The 19,860-nt window shown below is 46.2% G+C and overlaps 1 protein-coding gene across 1 annotated transcript; it reads right to left on the bottom strand.

Moving 5' to 3' along the window:
* Positions 1–14,347: 14,347 nt before the first annotated feature.
* LOC112890928 (serine/threonine-protein phosphatase 4 regulatory subunit 2) lies at positions 14,348–19,157 on the bottom strand. Its single transcript, XM_025957813.1, has 8 exons — positions 19,035–19,157; positions 18,640–18,851; positions 17,437–17,517; positions 17,017–17,065; positions 16,831–16,939; positions 15,816–15,868; positions 15,598–15,660; positions 14,348–15,164 (listed from the first exon to the last, which is right to left on the bottom strand). The coding sequence occupies exons 2-8, from the start codon at positions 18,831–18,833 to the stop codon at positions 14,808–14,810; spliced, it is 906 nt and encodes a 301-aa protein (XP_025813598.1). The 5' UTR covers positions 18,834–18,851; positions 19,035–19,157; the 3' UTR covers positions 14,348–14,807.
* Positions 19,158–19,860: the final 703 nt, after the last annotated feature.

Genomic DNA, 19,860 nt, shown 5'->3' with positions numbered 1-19,860 from the left:
ATTACTTCCTTAATGAATCCAGCCACGAGGAGTTTAGCTATCTCCCGTTTGATGGCCTCACTCTTATCGTGGGCAAACCTTCGCAGGCGTTGCTTCTTAGGCACAGCCTTTGGGTGTACATTCAGAGCATGCTCGATCAACTCCCTGGGCACCCCTAGCATATCCGCTGGCTTCCACGCGAATATGTCTCGGTTAGCCTGAAGGAAGCTGACGAGCGTGAGTTCCTATTTGTCACCTAAGCCCGCGCCGATGACAGCGGTTTTAGATGAATCTCCCTCTTAGAGCTGGATCATCTTGAGGGCCACATCATCAGTCGATTGGATGCTCGACTTGCTAGCCTTCTTGGAAGGATTCTCCAACCCGGTCTGGGAGAGCTACTGCGCGGCCACGAGTATTTCTCCAGAAGCATCTGGCACACGAGTAGTCGAAGCATACTTGTAACACCCTAAGGTAAAATTTCGAGATTTATAATGAACGTAATTGGGCTCCAAAATTTTCTAAGGATTTATTTTACCTAGCTTGCATTTATTTATAATTTAATTCACAAAGAATTAAAATTTATTTTAGGTTCAACATGTTTGTGCATTCATGCTGGTGCATAAGTTTTATTTGGTTGAGTGCATAGGAGTTGAATTCAAAATTCAGTCATTCCTTCTATTCTCAGTTATTCCTTCTATTCTCAGTTATTCCTTCTATTCTCAGTTATTCCTTCTATTCTCAGTTATTCCTTCTATTCTCAGTCATTCCTTCTATTCTCAGTCATTCTTTCTTTCTCAGTCATTCCCCAGCTCGACCCCACCTGTCGGTGACCATCTCCTTCCTTTCCTTCTTCTTCTCTGCGCCGGTTCTCTCTGTTCCGCCTCCGCCGTCCCAGCCGCTCCCTCGCTACCCGTGGCCCCGCTTCGCCCCCAGTGCGCACGCTCGAGGCCCACTGACCAGGCTCGCTGGCGCCCTCACCTTCTAGAAGCTGAGCCCCAAAGCCCGAGAGTTCGCAAATCCGTTGTGCGATCCGCTTTCACCGCAGAGTCCGCGGCACGCACGCCTAGGGCATCTCCGTCGCCTCTTAAGCTACCAGGCCGCCTCTCCTGTGACTTCCCGAAACCGCGACCGCAACCCTAGCCACGCCCAGCTCGCTCTCGCCGTCGAATTTCACCACGACCGCCATTGCCCGTGAGCTCGGTCTCTACCAAAATTGATTGCCGCCGGTGATCCCCGGACCTCCCTAACCCCCGTAGGATCTTCGCAGGATCTCCACGAGTCGATCCACGGTGAGCAGAAGCCCGGAGCACCTCTACATCGACCTTTCCGCGAGCGCCGCCCGTCCCCGCCGCTCGGCCCTCGCCGCCGACCACCCTACGCTGTTTCTCCGGCCAGTTCGAGCCCTCGGTGAGCATCAGCACGTTCCCCTCTCCCTCTTACGCTAGCTATCATGGACCGTAGGCAGCACCCGAAGTCGGAACACCATCGCCGGCGTGCGCCGCCGTGCAGACCCGCCGTCCCCGCGAGCCCAACCAGATCGGACCAGTCCGATCCAGATCGGACCATCCGGACCCCCGCCTTGCAGATCGGACCGTCCGAACTAGATCGGGTCCGAACCGTTCGATCCAGATCCGACGGCCCAGATTAGAAGATACCCCTTCAGCCGTGGCAGTTTTGTTAAAGAGCCCCTGAGCTTCCTTGGAATCAACCCGCAGTCCACCTCCGTTCAAAGATAATTCCAGTTAAGCCCTATTTTTGCACCGAAGCCCCTGAGCTTTCCAGAAATAGGGTCCGCCATCCCTGGAGCGCAGTTCTACATGTTAGACCCTGTGTTTATAGTTTAATTACGTCTAGGTCCCTAGTTTTTGCCCAGAAACACCCTGGAAGTTCTGTTTTCTCGCAGAAAAGCCCCTGGACCTTGTTTTAGCTCAAGATTTCGTGTCTTAGCTCTGTTTTAGGTGGTTTTTGCGCTCACACAATCATTGTAATGTGTAGAACAGTTCTATCATAGTTTTATGTGCTATTTTCATGTAATGTTGTACTGTTTCTTATCTTTTGTCCTTATTTGCATGTATGTGTATGTGCTGGACCATGTTTTGGCGTTGCGATCGTGAGTAGACGCTGAGCCTTTGGACGAGTACCAGGAGCCCCTTTCTGCAGAGCAGTTTGAGCAGCAGCAGGAGAACTTTGAGGAAGGCAAGTATAACATGAATATCCTATCACTTTTAAATACAATTTCATATTGCATTTTAATTCTGTATGCCTATAAGGATTTCCTAGCCACCTTTATCCCTGTATGTATATCCTTGGGATGCATTGTGGTTAGTTTTGCTAGGTGTTGTGCTCTCACCTATGTTGGTCCTTTTTAATTAAATTTGATTAATGGATCTACGCAATTTAATCCTGAGAGTGGCCCTCTATGCTGTGTGCTTGAGTGGCTCACGTCTCCTTAAAAGATGTTTTGTTAGAAACTTGGTTTAGGGGGCCAGCACGGTGCTTAGTGCTTGGTTGGCCACTCTCCATAAGGACCGGTTCATAGAGCGACAACCTGAGACAACCGCGCAACCACAAGACTGGAATGGGACGGTCTTGACTTACTAATTAGGTCATTTTGGTTCGGGAGTAACTTACCTGCGTGGGCAAGAGGGGTGGTAAGCTTCAATGGTCTCTGCTCCTCCGGCTTGGTCTGTGTTGTGTGCTTGTACCCCCGGAGGTGGGCCCCATCATCGCTGATCCAGAATCCTTAGCGGTTACACCTTACCAACGTGATCCTTTGTAACGGTCTCGTAGTGTGCTTGCTAGCCATCTCACCTAAGGAAGTGTGATGAACAACTAGCGTAGCTCACGACTTGTGGGTAAAGTTGTGCAACCTCTCGAGAGTGTCAAACTGATATATCAGCTGTGCTCACAGTCATGAGCAGCCCAGATCCTCCGTCTGATTAGTTGGGTTATCTTGGTGGTTTGGATGGTTCTCAGTAGTTCTTAATTAATATTGATTAATTTCTTATGCAATTCGGGTTTATGGGAATTCATCCACTTATAGTAATTAGCTTTAAAAAAACTTTGCCAAGTCTAAAAGCTAATGCAGTTGAGTCAGCTAACCTTAGAGCCTCATAGTTTGTGTTATACTTGTTGAGTACGAGTTTGTACTCACACTTGCCTCTCCACTCTTCTGTTCTCTCTGGGATATCTTCGACTACTGCTCAGTACCCAGCGACGTGGAGAACTACGTCAGCGGCTTCAACGACTTCTAGGCGTTTGTCTCCCAGTCGATGTCCCTGTGGCACCCAGCTCTACGTGTATCTCTTTTCCGCTTCCGTACTCCTTGAACTGATTCTTGATTCAGTTGTAATAAAGACATTCATTTGTAATTTATACGCTTTTATTTCGAGATACGTGTTGTGATATCTTGATGATTCTGTTGTATATATGCGTGACTTGATCCTGACGCATATATGATTGCTCGATTTATGTTCTTATAAATCGGGTGTGACAATACTGGATCACCTCCTGATTACAGTCATACGACTTCTTCAAGTCACCCCGGAGAGTGAGTACTCCACTGTGTAATGGCATCTTGAGAAGCAGATAAATGTAATGCGGCACTGCCATAAACTTGGCGAGTGCCGGATGACCCAATATTGCATGGTAAGAAGATTCGAAGTTAGCCACTTCGAATTTGATGAATCCAATGCGGTAGTTCTCCCTCGTGTCGAAGGTGACTGGAAGAACTACCGTACCAAGTGGGTGTGCCGCGTTACCTAGCACAATGCCCTAAAAGGGGGACTTGCTCGGAACCAGCATGTCCTTGAAGTCCAGGCCCATCTTCCTCAGAGTGCTGGCGAAGATGAGGTTAAGACCACTCCCACCATCGATGAGCACCTTGGTGAGCCTGACCTCTGCCACCACGGGATCCAGAACCAAGGGGAACTTGCCGGGCTCCGAAAAGCTCGTCCACTGGTCATCGCGGGAGAACGAGATGGGGACCTCCGACCAACGGAGTGGTCGTGGTACCGCCGGCTCAATGGACATGATCTCCCGAAGAAGCAGCTTATGGTCCCGTCCGGAGCCGAAATCCCCATCTCCTCCGAAGATGACGTTGACGGTCTTCGAAGCGTCCTGGAACTTCGGGTTGCGCCCTTGGTCCACTTGGTCGTCATCCTCAGGTTCTTTGTCCGCAGGCTTCTTATTCTTCTTACCACCACCGGAGTTGCTGAACGTCCTCCGGAGATGGTAGCAGTCGATGGCTGCATGGTTGGCACCTGGATGCCATGGGCACTTCTTCTGCAGGAGCTTCTCGAATTCTTCCTGCGTTGTCGACTTCTTGCCTCGCGAAGGACGATCCATAGCCGCGATGATATCATCTGGCTTACGTTTCCGGGGTGGACCCGAAAAGTTCCGCTGGCCTTTGTCGTTGCGGTTGTCGTTTGGGCGCCTCAGATTGCTATCTTGACGCCGCAGGAACCGCTCCCACATCTTCTCCTCCTGTTCGGACCAATCGTGCATCATATCACGAAGGCCCGCAACAGTCTTCGGCCTGTTCCGCCCAAAATCCCTGTAGATGCCTGGGTTGGTGATGCCGTTGTAGAAGCAGTCGATGATGTCGTCCTCCGAAATGTTCGCGATCGTGGCGCGAACATCGAAGAAGCGACGTGTGTAGGATCGCAGGAGCTCATTACGTTCCTGTTTACACTGAGCAAGATCGTGATGAGTACCTGCACGAGCGATCGCTCCCTGGAAGTTGTCGATGAAGACCTTCTTGAGTTGCTCCCAGGAGTCGATGGAGTTGTTGCTGAGGCTCTCCAGCCATGTGAGCGGCGCAGGGTCCAAGGCCATTGGGAAGTAGACGACTTTGGTGATGTTCGAGCCCCCTGCAACCTCAATGGCCGTGGAGTAGCAACGGAGCCACTGCTGAGGAGCCTGCTTGCCGTCGTACTTGGTGATGCCGATCGGCTTGAAGCCCTCAGGGTACTTATAGCTGCTGAATCGCGCAGAGAAAGCTGGGAAATGATCACTGCAATCAGTCCCTTCAATTTTGACTTCATCACGTACCTTACGCCTGGAGGAGATCACAATTCGCCCATCGCGGCCTTCATTAATGTGCTGGCGCAAGTCTTCTGTAGGAGATCGATGATTGGCCTGTCGCGGGTTACCCCCTGAAGGTGGCTGTTGCCTCCCGCCAGGGGCCTGGCTCCCGCGAGCATTGTTGTTGTTGTGGCTGGGCTGAAGTCGAGGGCGACCGCCAGCCGTTCGGCTGTGAGCCTGGCTCCGACTCTCACCCACGCGCTCCTCCCTGATGGTGGAAGCTGGGTTTTGCTGATCCAACAGGATCCAGGCCCTCTGCGCGTAAAGAAGTGCTTGACGCACGTTCGAATCGTGGCTGCGCTCGAGGATGGCCGTAACCCTGGCAATGTTGGCCACCGGAGTCCTAAAACCCCGTTCGCTTACGGCGACAAACTCAGGGTCAAGCTCGCGATACATAGATCGCCTACGCTCGTTGGCCCTCCTTCGTCGGATTGCACGGGCCCTGTTCCTAGCCCTCCGCGCCTCGCGATCGCCGTCGTTTTCCTCACCGGTGTTGGCAGTGGCCTCATCTTCAGAGACCGCTTCGAAGTCGACGATGGGAAAACCACCATCATCCTCGCCTTCTTCCGCCATTAGCACCTGGCGGGAGGTGAGCTCGTCAGAACTCGTGTCGACTAGTTCAGTCGACCCCTCCGCCATGGTAGCCAATGGCCTGCCCTCTTGAAAGGGCAGGGGCTCGAGGTGAGCCACAAGTCGACCCTCAGCCTCGAGTAGATCGGAGAGCGCCATGCCCCTCCAATGCACAACGCGCCCCTCCGGCGTGGAGGTGATCATCAGATCACTGGAGCCAAAACAACCCGAAGCCCCCCGACACGCGGTGGCTTCAAGCCTTTCAACCTAAAGCAGAGAGTCCAGGTCCTTCTCTAGCATGGAGAGGGACCTAGAGACGTTGGCCTCCTGGAGATCAGTGGCCGAATTGCATGAACCGAGTTGGGGTCGGTTACGCGAATCCTTAGATTGGAACGAGTCCAACCCGAGGGAAGTTGCTGCAACACTGAATGAAGTCGAGCCTGGAGCAGACTCCACCCCGATCTTTGTCGCAGAAGCACAGGTTGACAAGTCGTCGAGATCATTGACAAACTTGTCGAGGTCGCTGCGGGGATCCGCAGCGGAAGTCCTTGGCTTCAAGTTGACGAGGAATCGCCGGAAATTGTCCACACCATCTGTGATGCAGACCCATGAGCCAAAAATGAATGTCGTACCCTGAGAGGGAACTGACCTGGTGAATTTGAAGGATGCCGTCGAGCTCGCCGGTGGATCTTCGACGTGCTCCCCTACCTAGCGCGCCAACTGTCGGTGTTTAACCGGCTGCCCACCGAGGGATATACCCAAGGTGGTAAGTTTTGGGTGAGGAGACGCCGAGATCCGAAACTCGAAGGTGCAAGAAACACAAAGCTTAGACAGGTTCGGGCCGCTAGGTGCGTAATACCCTACGTCCTGTATGGTGATTTGTATTGCCTTTGGTGTAGAATGATCTGCAGATCTTGTTTTGAGAGGGGTCCCTATCCTCCCTTATATATCCAAGAGGCCAGGGTTACAAAGATACTAACCAACACCAGCTAAGGAATCATACCAGAACATACCTCGAGTAGATTCCCTCCGTATCGGTTAGCTCTATCTCCTATTTAAACGGAATAAATAAGAGATAAACGAGATAAATAAGAGATAAGACGGACTTAATCTCTTAAACCTCTTTAAACTACGCTATGTACACAGTCCCATGGCCCCGGGTCTGACACATCTCAAAGATGCTCACTCCCAGCAAAGCTCCCTTCTACGGCATCATCCCGGGCAACGCGGCTACACCACTAGGGTCAGTGGTTCTGCCAGTCACCTTCGGGATAAAAGACAACTACCGCACCGAGTACATCAAGTTTGAGGTGGAGGATATCGACTCGTCGTACCATGCCATTCTTGGCAGGCCGGCACTAGCCAAATTCATGGCTTTGCCCCACTACGTGTACCTACTACTCAAGATGCCAGGCAAGACAGGGGTACTCACACTCCGTGGTGACATGAAGAAATCGTACGAGTGCGACCAGGAGGTGATCGAGTATGCCACGACTTCACGCGTGCCGGAACCGTCTGGAGAAGTACTCGCGGCTGCGCTAAAGCTGACCAACACAGAGATGGAGATCTCCAACCAAAGGTCAAGCCAGTGAAGGGTTGAACCTAACCCCAGCGACGTTGGCATAAAGACTACCCAGCTGCAAGAAGGTGACCCCTCCAAGACTGCTCTTATTGGAGTCAGCTTAGGCGATAAATAGGAAAGCGCGCTCATCAGCTTCCTTCGGGCCAACCGTGACATATTCGCGTGGAAACCAGCGGATATGCCAGGGGTGCCCAAGGAGTTGATCGAGCATTGCTTGAAAGTCTATCCTAAAGCCACTCCAAAGAAGTAACGACTACGACATTTTACCCCCGACAAGAGGGAGGCCATCAAGAAAGAATTAGCAAAACTACACGCGGCTGGTTTTATTAAGGAAGTATACCACCCCGAATGGTTAGCTAACCCTGTACTTGTACTCAAAAAGAATAACAATGAATGGAAGATGTGTATGGATTATACTGATCTCAATAAACACTGCCCGAAGGACCCCTTCGCGCTCTCTTGCATCGATCAAGTCATGGACTCCACGGCTGGCTGTGTCTTGCTCTCCTTCCTCGACTGCTACTCGAGCTATCATCAGATAGCTCTCAAGGAAGAAGATCAGGTCAAAATGGCGTTCATCACCCCCTTTGGAGCATATGCTTATAGTACAATGTCTTTCGGGTTGAAGAACGCAGGAGCCACCTATCAACGGGCCATCCAATTGTGCCTTGCGGATCAACTACACCACAACGTTGAAGCTTATGTAGATGATGTGGTCATCAAGACCAGATCAAACGACGAGTTCATCACCGACCTTGAGGAGACTTTCAATAGCTTGCGATGGTTTTGATGGAAGCTCAACCCGACAAAGTGTGTCTTTGGCGTCCCTCAAGGCAAACTAGTCGGGTTCATTGTCAACCACCATGGGATCGAAGCAAATCCAGAGAAGATCAACACCATTACAGCCATGGATGCACCGAAGATGATCAAGGACGTCCAGAAGCTAACTGGCTGCATGGCAGCTTTAAACTGATTCATCTTCAAATTGCTCAAGCACCACGACAAGAACCAAGTGAATTGATGAGGCAAACCAGGTACTTCAAGACCTCAAACACCACTTGCAGTCGCCATCCATCCTGACGACTCCCCAACTAGGCGAGAACTTGTTGTTGTACATCACCGCGACTACTCACGTCATCAGCACAGCAATCGTGGTGGACCGATAGGAAGAAGGCCACACCTTTGGGGGTGCAGCGACCAGTTTACTTCATCAGCGAAGTCCTTTCTGAATCTAAGGTTCGTTACCCGATGATTTAAAAAATTCTTTACGGTATCCTCATCACTTCCAGGAAGCTTCACCACTACTTCGATGCATACAATATCCTGGTGGTCTCTAACTTTCCATTGGCGGATATACTCCACAATCGGGACGCTATCGGGCGCATCTCCAAATGGGCAATGGAGCTGGGAGCCCTTACACTCGACTTCAAGCCCCAGACAGCCATCAAGTCGCAAGCTCTAGTCGATTTCATGGCGGAGTGGCGAGAAAACCAAGTGGAAGCCCCAACTAACCAGCCGAAGCATTGGGTCATGTACTTCGATGGTTCACTCAAGCTTGGTGGCGGTGGTGCGAGAGTACTTTTCATCAACCCAAGAGGAGAATAGCTCAAGTACGTGTTTCAAATACTATTCGAGGTTTCCAACAACGAGGCCGAGTAGGAGCCATTGTTGCACAGCCTACGCTTGGCAATCTCCCTGGGCATCAAGCGACTACTATCTATGGCGACTCCTTGCTAGTGGTTCAACAAGTTAATAAGGAGTGGGACATCAACAAGGACACCATGGACGCCTATATCATGGAAATATGCAAGCTCGAGAAAAAGTTCTCGGGGCTGGAAATTCACCATGTGGTCTACGACAACAATGTGGGCGCGAACGTGCTCTCCAAACTGGATTTGGATCGTGCCAACGTCCCATTAGGAGTATTCATTCACGAGTTGCATCACCCTTCCATCAGGGCATCAGACTCAAGTTCCATCATTCAGGGTCCCAAGGAACCCGATTGAGAGGTCTTGATGATCGAGATCGACTGGAGGGTGGCCTTCATCGACTACATCCAGGAGCACAAACTACCCCCCGGCATCGACCCAAAAAGCGCTGAAGCTACTCGCATCCTACAGCGCAGCAAAGGGTATGTTCTAGTCGGAGGCAATCTGTGTAAGCGTGGATCAGCTTCAGGCATACTCATGAAGTGTGTCAGCACGGAGGAAGGCAAAGAGATACTCCAAGAGATTTATGAAGGTGTGTGCGAGAACCACGCTGCTTCCCACACATTAGTTGGCAAGACATTTTGCTCTAGTTTCTACTGGCCGATTGCTTTGGCATATGTTGAAGCACTCGTTCATCGGTGCACCAACTGCCAATTCTTTGGCAAACAGCCTCATGTTCCGGCTCATAATTTGATCATTGTACCACCTTCATGACCGTTTGCATGCTGGGGCTTGGACATGATAGGGCCTTTCACAACTGCGCCAGGAGGTTTCACACACGTGTTGGTGGCCTTCAACAAGTTTACAAAGTGGATCGAGTATAAACCAATCGCAACGCTCACTGCTGATCGAGTGGTTACTTTTCTCTGTGACATCTACACTGCTTTGGCTTCCCCAACACTACTATCATAGATTTGGGATCCAATTTCCACTAGCATGAGTTCTGGGATTTCTGTGAACGCAGCTCCATTGAGATCAAATATGTATCGGTGGCTCATCTGCGGGCCAACAACCAGGTTAAGTGCGCCAATGGCTTGATTCTTGATAGACTAAAGAAAAGACTTTATGACGAGAACAGCAAAAAGGACGGCAAGTGGATCAATAAAATCTCATCAGTGGTCTGGGAGCTTCGCACACAACCAAGCAAAGCCACATGCCAGTCACCTTTCTTTCTCGTATATGGGTCTGAAGCTATATTATCAGCCGATGTGATGTGGAAGTCCCCACGAGTTGAAATATTTGAAGAAGGCGAAGCTGACACTTCAAGATAGCTTGAGCTTGACTCAACTGAGGAAATCAGATGCACCGCATTGTTGCAGTTGGCCTGTTACTTATGAGGAGTTCATCGTTACCATGACAGGAACATTCAACGGCGCTCTTTCAATGTTAGAGATATGGTTCTTCGACGAATCCAGGATGATACAGGGCTTCACAAGCTTAACTCGTGATGGAAATGATCTTACATTGTGCACAAAGTCACAGGCCCTGGATCTTATCGATTACAGTACTCGGATGGCCAGGAGGTACCAAACTCTTGAAATATTGCACACCTACGACGGTTTCATCCTTCATCAACTGGGGCCATCTTCTATTTGTGCCTAGATGTTGGTACTACTAGTATAACTCCATTTTACCGGTTCACGACTAGTACTACGCGCAAGTTTACTGAAGGGGCCTTGCTCCTATAATTCCAGTCTCTAATTACTAGTTTGCGATTAGTCTCTTGGGTTTCTGATGGGCTTTTGTGCCAATACTTTCAGTACAACTCCGTTTTTACTGGTTTACGACCGATACCATGTGCAAGTTTGCTGAAGGGGCTTTGCTTCCTTATTTTCCAGTAGCATATTACTTGTCTTCGACTTGTACACTATGTTATTGAAGGGGCCCTGCTCCCATGATAAGAATTTTCCTTGTTTACAGACGGGTTCCACACCTATTCAACTACTCCAACTACTTGTCTTGACTACAATCCTAGTCGGGATCGATCCTGACTAGATGGCTTCATCAACTGCTCAAGCACTAGCGGCTACTTGCTCAATGCCTGGCCTCGGGGGCTAGTGTCACCGTTATACTACGACTACTTTATACTCATGCTCGGGGGCTTGATGCGACATGACACTCAGCTTGCCTTGAGAGATAGCTCTTATGATTACATGTTGGATGTTGTACATCTACTTGACAATATCTAAGAGGCTTTTTAAGATTTATCTTGGGTAGATAATTTTTAACCATTATTTCAGAGATTTTATTCCGAAATAAGGGGTTTTCAACCTATTACCCAGTGGTCTAATCTGGTCATTGGCTCAAGGTACAAAGATTGGTTTGAGAGGTAATTTTGAATATTTGCTGGGGATGTTATTTATTTAACCATTTTTTTAGGAAACCCGAAAGAAGAGATTTTCAAATTTACTACACCAATTTACCCATGTTTACCATCAAATCCTTACCGTCATATATTGCATTTCACGATTTTTTGGATACTTTATTCCAAATCTTGGAGATTTGGATTCAAGGCTCGGGGGCTGCGGGACACGTGTCATCAGCGACTTACTTTTAAAATATGCTGGAAGATAAGAGCAGAAGACTTAAAATTAAATTAACCCTCAGCCTAATTCTACGAGTCAACCTAAGGCTTGGGGGCTATTCCATATAATCGCACCCCATATAAAGAAGACTGGACAAACTACTCGGGGCATGAGCACCTCACAGTCTCGATACAGCCGGAAAAGTACTCGGAGGACACCTTTACGACAAAGTTTGGGAGAACACGAAGATGCCTTCAGAAGTACTCGGACGTCTGCACTACTCGGCTACAAAGAGCTCGGAGGCTTGTCAGACTTGGGGACACGGCACTGTCCACGTGCCACACTTCTCCTAGGATACGGGATGGAACATGACCCACGCACTACATCTGTTGTAACTACTAGTAATGCAGTAGGATTACTTGTACAGTAGTTAGACTAGTCGGACACGCTAGGAGACTGCCCGAGAAGTACTCGGATAAGACTCCCTGGCTTGTACCCGACTAAGATTTTCATGTAAACTTATCCCCTCAGACTATATAAGGGTGGACAGGACCCCCTCCAGGGGGAATCAGAGCGATCCTCCAGGGAACCACCTAGGAGATCACACAATCATCATCAAAGGTAATACAAACCATACAGAACGTAGGGTATTACACTCTCGGCAGACCGAACCTGTCTAAAATCTTGTGTTCTTTTGCACCTTCGAGTTACTGATCTCGGCGACACCCTACCTACAAAATCACCACCTCGGGGGTATTCCTCGGTGGACGTGGCGGTAAAACACCGACAGAGCTTATAGCAAAACATGAGAATTTAGCACTAAGCATACAACTAAAAAAATTCATCCCTCGAGTAGATTGCAATAGGAGATGTGAGATTCCCCTCTCTAGTATCCTAATTAGGACTGTGGAAACAACAAACAGAAGCATTCAGAGTTACAACGCATGGGATAGAGAGAGGAAAATCACTCCAGCAACACCACTCCACGAGAGGTCGCCTTCAAGCACGATGGCCTAACAATTTGGCTGACAACGACATTAAGAGGATATGGCACACTAGCACATCAGAACTCCAGTCACAGCACGACACGGCACACCGCTACATACATGAAGACGTAGCCTCCAACAAGTGCCCTCTCCTCCATGGCACCTCAGGAAAATGATAGATCAAGTGTTGCTTTAATTTTATTGTGGTTTCACTTCTCAGCACAAGCATCGTGTCATGATGCAATGTATGCAGCATGCTCTAGTGGCAGAATATTGTGGCCCGTACTAGCTATCATGAGAAACAAACACCAAAGCTTCTAGAGCACATCACTAACCAAATATTCACTATGCAGAAAGGGGGAAAAAGTATCCTCAAAGGGCTCATCCAAGATAGATGCTTATGCCAACAGCTTACTGGAGTCTAAAGGGCTAGCTGGCTTTGAGTGGTAATTTACCATGGTAAAGGTCAACCTTCAAGAGAAAAAAAAATTTGGCAACAGCTTATAAAAACAGCATATGACTGTCAGCATACTTTGTTAACCACACAACCTACCCTAATAACAATAACATAAAACTAAGGCAAAATAGTCTTTTTCATCCCTCAACAATGAGTCGAGGCTCACATTCATCACTAAACTATTAAAATGACCATTTTAATCTCTAACTTATCTTTTGGGCTCAATCTCATCCCTGGTCCTATGTGGCATGCGACGTAGCTGCACCACATCAGCTCCAGCACACCACGCTGGGCTGGAAAATTTTAGGTGAATTTTGGTTGGAGTTGTACGGTTACAGAACTTTGAAATTTCATTTATTAGCATGTGAGCACCAAGAAATAGCACTGCAAATTAAAAAGATATATTTTCCTCCCAAGATGCTTTTGGATCAAGTGGTTTAGACTTTAGATTTGAGACTATTCTCCTGACATTCCTGCTCTTTGAAAAATAGTAACGTTCTAATCAGCACAAATTCAAACAACCTGGAATACTGGAGCTGAAGTGGCACGATTGCATGGCATGCCACGTAGGACAAGGGATGAGATTGAATCCAAAACAAATGTTGAAGGACTAAAACGGCCACTTTAATATTTAATATTTTAGGGGGATGGAATTGAATCTCAGACGATAGTTGATGGATAAAAACGGCTATTCTGTCTAAAACTAAACTTTAATTCCGTAAGGACCACCTCAGTTCAGTAGGTTAGCTACCAAGTATCATACAAGTGCAATAGCCTTGACTCGGCCGGAAAGCGCACAAATGGATACCCAATTTACCCGGCAGGTGCCCTATCCAAAGACAATGTACTCACATAAAGAAATGTAGAACATCTAGAGAAGTTTGGCTAGGTGGTGAGCAGGTCATTTTAGTGTCGTTATCCCCAAGTTAAAGCCACTAAATTGTCGCCCAACAACCCACCAAAGAACCAATCCAAAACCAACACAAACGTAGGAGTTTGCATCATCATTTGATAGCAACATGGACCATTGTGTCACATCATAGGTACATTTGACCATTAATCTCCACCATCGTATATGGAGAAGGAAGCACATATAGATAACCTTGGCGCGCACTTGTGAACAACACCGTTAAGATATTAACAGTGGTGAACGGAAGTAATGGAGGATGGAGATTATTTCGCTTGGGAATTCACCGTGATAAGGAAGACAAACAGCAAAAGCACAAACACTAAAAATCTGTCTTTTCAAGCAAAGGCGAACTCAGACCAGTCCTTCCAAGCAAAGGCAAATTCTTACTTACAGGGGAAAAAAAGATGAAGATAAATCTAGCACCATCAATAAGCTAGCGGCACATCAGCAGTCAACCACTTAACTTCTTATGCACAGTGCAGACAAGGGGCAATTCGTAGGCAAAATCTTCGCTCTTGATGAAGGCATCAGAGGTCATCGCAAATGAACATAATTGCAGGAGTTCACTTTCTCATGATGCATCATAGGTTTACAATATTGAAGATGCAATAAGTGAAGCCAGATGCCCATTTGACTAATCTGGATACATCATGGATATTGTCAACCCCAAAAGGTGAACCGGAACACAGACTTCTAGCCTAGATGGTGCATCATAGCACCCAAGGTAAAATTGGTGAAAATGTACCATGGCTATTTAGAACCAGACATCTACTCAAAGAATGTAAACTGATTCGTGCATATCAAGATCTACATGTTTATACAATGCCCACTACAACTTACATCAATAGTATAATCATCTAAATCCTGTAAACTTCTGAATCCACCTTTCATTTTGGTTATCCGAGAAGACCGAATCCCAGGAGTTAGTGAGCAACAGGTGGATTGCCAAATCGCAGCTGCAGTTGAACTTGGTTCCATCGCTTTCTAGTCATGCAAGCTCAAACTCAGCTTTGCGGCTCTGATAAGGGTTCACTGACATTAACTGCTTCAGTGTCAGCTGCGGCAGCAGGGTTAGCATCGGAGCTAATATTTTCAACCTGATCAGGCTTGTCCTCCTGCATCTCTATATCATGGCTACGAGACACTTCCTCAGCTTCTGCATCAGCCATCTCTTCATCACCATCTCCTGCTAAATGCTCCGTTCCATTTGGTACTGCTGTAGTATGCTCAGGCGTGCTCTCAGGCTCTTCATCAACAGGGCCAGAATTTTCTGTAATTTGTGTGCAATCCGAACTTGGTGGCCCGTGAGCAGCCGGATATGGGTCAGTGGACTTGGCTATTGTAGATGTGACTAGGAGATTCTACAAACAAGAGGCAAGAATTGGTAATGAATGGTTCAGAGCGAATAAAAAGATCAATAATAACTATCACGGAAGCATTTGGCTACCCGAACACAAATATAATGAATGAAAAGGATTGTCAGCAGATATACATCAACTCAATGTCCACCTAGAATGAGAAATCCAATTTCATTTTTCTTGCTTTACAGCAGATCTGAAGCATACTGGCACATGCCAAAACTCAGTGAGCTATTTGTTATCAAAGTGCACTCGACGTTGTTTCAGGAATTATCCCTCAGCTAGTTATGATACTTTGACTTCAGGTGGGAAACCAACCAGTGCAGGAACTTGCACTTCAGATCAATAGGGCAAACTCATACATTACATGATAACATAGCTAAGAACCAGGTGTACTGATATTCTCTAGACTACGGTGTAAGCTTAGCTAACAAACCTTCTCCAAGGCCAAAGCAAGCTTTGACAACTTTGTATAAGTTCCTTTTGGATTCAACAAAATCTGTAAATCAAAAAAGTAGTGTAAGACCATTGCTACAGAATAGGATGAATGCATCGTATAAATGAAACAAAGTGAGTTCATTGTTAAGAATTGCATCACTGATAATAAATCATTAGGACAGGTTTTTGAAGTAAACAGTAAGGGAAAAGTCTCACCTCACAAAGCCTTTGCAGTGTGAATGGAGGGCCCTCTTCAAACCTCCAGAGGGCTGCAAGATAATTCAACAAACAATCACATATATGCAAAGAGTTCAAAGAAGAGCTATTGCAAATATTCCACAAAGTAGCCATCTCTCCTGATCTGTAAGAATTAAATCAGTTGATGCATAAGTAGATCTTGTAAGAGCAGCAATGGAAACCCACCATCAGCTTCCAAGTGCCTAGTTTGGTCAATACATATATATTATACCCAAAGTTCCAAACCCTTTTGAAAATTGCAATGCTAAAAGCAAGTCAAAAATCCACTGAATGCTGCTCTCAATGCAAGTGTTTGACAGCAGTAATAAAGGAACAGAGGAGTACATGTTATATCATATAAATATAAAGTTACCAATTTCCAACTATGAGTTAGCAACACATTCAAGAGGCACAAAACCAACAGTTTCAAGCACAAATTCTTTTCCCAACAATTCTTGTTGAATCTTTGATCCAGCAAATCATAAAACATCAATCCAGGTTAGTAACTACTCCCTCCATTCTCTTTTGATAGTCCTATTTCACCTTGACACAAATGACCAAGGAAAACAACCTTACTTATCATATAATAAATGCAACACAGACTTTTTAGTTGGTCCTCTAATGTTTTAACTGGGAACTCCTCGTTACTAGTGCTATTTATTGCCATAGCCCATGCCAATAGCAAATAGGACTATCATTTGTGAACATTTGAGTTTTTGAAATAGGACTATCAAAAGAGAATGGAGGGAGTAATGTCTAGCTTTCATTGTCATGAAAGAGTACTATTTCAATGCTTCAAGTTCTTAGCAGCCAAATAAGCTAAATGGATGCACAACTACAGAGCTCAAAGTGGAAACCAAGAAATTTGGAATTGTAGTCAGCAAGAGAACTATTCCAGCTTGAAAAATATCCAGAAATGCATATGCCTTAACGTCAACCAGATACTCACTGGAACTTTATGTTGAAAATTAATTGTAAAGACTAAAGACCATACCATCACTAAGTCGGCTAACAAGCTCAGAGTATGTCTCCCCTGAAAAAGACCTCTGTTGCTGTACATCATCTTGGCTCGCCATTTGAGCCTCAGAATATTCATCCAAGACCTCACATCATGAATACCAGTTTAGATGATAAACATGCACTATACGATCATAACATCCAACATACCCAATACACATACCTGCTTCAATTGGAGAGACAGTAAACTCTTGAGGAAATCCCAGTCATGCCTGCAAAGAAATTAATCCAAGCATAAATGTGTGACTCCAATTATTTGTCCCAATGTTCTGCATGCAGCACCTATGCCTTTAAAACAAAATGCAAGGAACCTAATCAACCTAGTACATGCTTGCTTTACTTGAAGCTTGAAGTCAACTGAAAACTTCTTTCAAATGTTACATATTAAAACATTACAGCAGATTCTACTCAAAGATCAAAAAACACATGTACCATCAGTTTAAATGAGGAAAAATTACTACATTATATCTTGTTCAAAAAAGATGGAGTCTTTCACAATGTGACTTTAAACTTGATCAGAACATGTGAATATGTGATTCATACAAGAATCATAAGTACGAAGCGGTATGAGATAAGTTTGTACCAGAATTTTCCTGTCTCAGCTATGACTTCAATGATGCTTCTCATTTCCTCAGGACTGACATCTACATTTGTCACTGTCTCCCTGAAATGAAATTCATTGCAGCAAAGCTCAGAAACAAAAGAAAAATAAAAAAGGTATATAAAAATTCAGTGAGCTGGCATAGCAAAACTGGAAATTTTATAGTTCCATGTGGACAAAATTGGAGAATTAAACTATCACTACGTTTATGCTGTCCTACTGTATTCCAGACATTTTTTAACCAATGTATCAAAGAGATGCAATTTTATACATGAAGGAAACAAGAACAATGGTCAAGATGGATGTGCTGTGAATTCCTGAACAGTTTTGAGTCCATGTGAAACTTTCCATCGTGTCATAAAAAGGTGTCGCCATGAACAAAAATGCAGTCAACATTTAAATTTGACCAACACTTTGGTGAATATTTGATATGGCTGTATACAAAGTCATATGAACAGGTTAGTTCCGAAAATATGTTCACTAATGAACGACTGCATATTCATTTTGGACACCATGCTATATTGCAAGCGACCAATCTTTTAGTGGAAGGACTATCTTTACTGATGCGGTGAAATAAAAAAAATACTTGACTCACAGTGAGATCAAGAATTTTTAACTCACAAGCTTACATAATATAGCAAAATAAACTTGACCAAATACATCTTAAGAACGAGAAAAGAGAAGGTGTTTTCATGCTTGGTAATTCTGTTTTCACAAAGACGCTAAAAGGCCTCAAAAGGCCTGCTGAAATTTAATATTTGGATTCAAAGTAAGCAGAGTCAGATAAACCAATAAATAGCCACTGCATATCACGGCACAGAACAAATAATTGTGCATTTGTCCATTTTATGTACAATGAACCAGACCAGGCAAGTGCTTTGACTTAATTACAGAGGGATGCTTTCTCTGTTCACTCATCAGTTTTTTGTAATTTTTATCGCATTTGAGGCAATTCGCTTTTACATCCTTACCAGATTTTGCTTCTAGCGAGCATTCTTCTCATAGAGAAAATGCACAAAACAACACTTGTAGAATGAATTCGTCCTTGGCAACATCAGTCGCATCGCATAGATATCCTTATAAATTATAAAACTCTACGTATGCAAATCTAGGTATCAGTTCCTAATCATCATGAGAGACTGCAAATACAGATGAATTGCTGCCCCATAAATCCGCGTCACTTACCCGTGCCTCCCGTCCTCCGGGGGTGCAACCTCGATAATCTGATCCGCGTCAGAAGTTGCCTCTATCGCCACCGTGGGCGCCGCCGAGTCCTCCACCACCGCGCCACCCTCCCCGAGCGGATCCGCGTGGACAGCCGCTTCCGGGGCCGCAGCGCCCACGGGCGCCGCCGCATTCTCCGTCACCGCACCCTCCATTCGCGGTTCTTCCCGCGCCTGCATGATAGGGGCGGAGAATTCTTAGCCCGTACAATCGAGCCGGAGTATGGCAGGCCACGGTGGCTAGGGTTTCTACATTTCGAGGGCGAGGCAAGCTGGGAGCGGGGGCGGGGGCAGGGGGTTGCCATCTAGGGTTACGGGAGCGGTAAAAGCGGTGGTGGTGGATGTAGTGAATCTCACCTGCGGTTTCGTCGCCGGCGGCGGAGGGGAGCGGCGGATTCACTTCCGGGGGTCGGGATGACGACAGAGATGTGTGATGTGCCCGTTCGTAGGCCGGCGAAAGGAAAGGGGAAATTCTGCGCGGTGACTGAAAGCTGGGCCCACCGTTTATGCCAAGCGGGAAAGAAATGCTCCGATCAAAGCTGCTTTCTTGCCTAGCTTGGTTAATCGGTATTCCAACCCTCTAAGCTCAGAGGGAAATTACTTTACTAACTGGCAACTAAGATTAGCATACTGCAGTTAGATTCACAGTTCATCGTAAACCAATTATAGCGACAATATGGGATAAATCTAGGATACTGAACATTGGTTATTAGTACTGATATCACGGTCATTTACTGTAGAACTTATGTGTTGGGTTGGCAAAAAAAAAGAACTCACTGATGTTAAGTGACAATAGTGAAACATATGAATATGTCACTACCCCTGGCCCTGAGTGAGCTATAATTTTAAGGGGTATTCATTAAGAAAATATAAAGCATTCGAATAACGATACATGTGGTTCATGCAACCAAACTACTTGGTAGGTCCTACCAAGAGTGACTAAGGAATGGATAAAAAATAGATAAAGAAGAATAATATAGAGGTAAATGAAAGAGATCCATAGATTTGGATCAAAGTCGACATGCAACCATTATTTTCATAAATACATTCATGTGTTTGTCTAGACATATCAGGGAATCATAAAATAAAATGTAACTCACTACTTTGAGCTTCGACTCGAGAAAGTGCAAACGGCATATATTTATCATAGGAATTCCTTTATCATATAGCACTTTGACTTTTT

Source organism: Panicum hallii, chromosome 4 (assembly GCF_002211085.1).
Source record: "Panicum hallii strain FIL2 chromosome 4, PHallii_v3.1, whole genome shotgun sequence".
In the NCBI taxonomy this organism is placed as follows: domain Eukaryota; kingdom Viridiplantae; phylum Streptophyta; class Magnoliopsida; order Poales; family Poaceae; genus Panicum; species Panicum hallii.
This window is presented reverse-complemented; position numbering and strand designations above follow the sequence as displayed.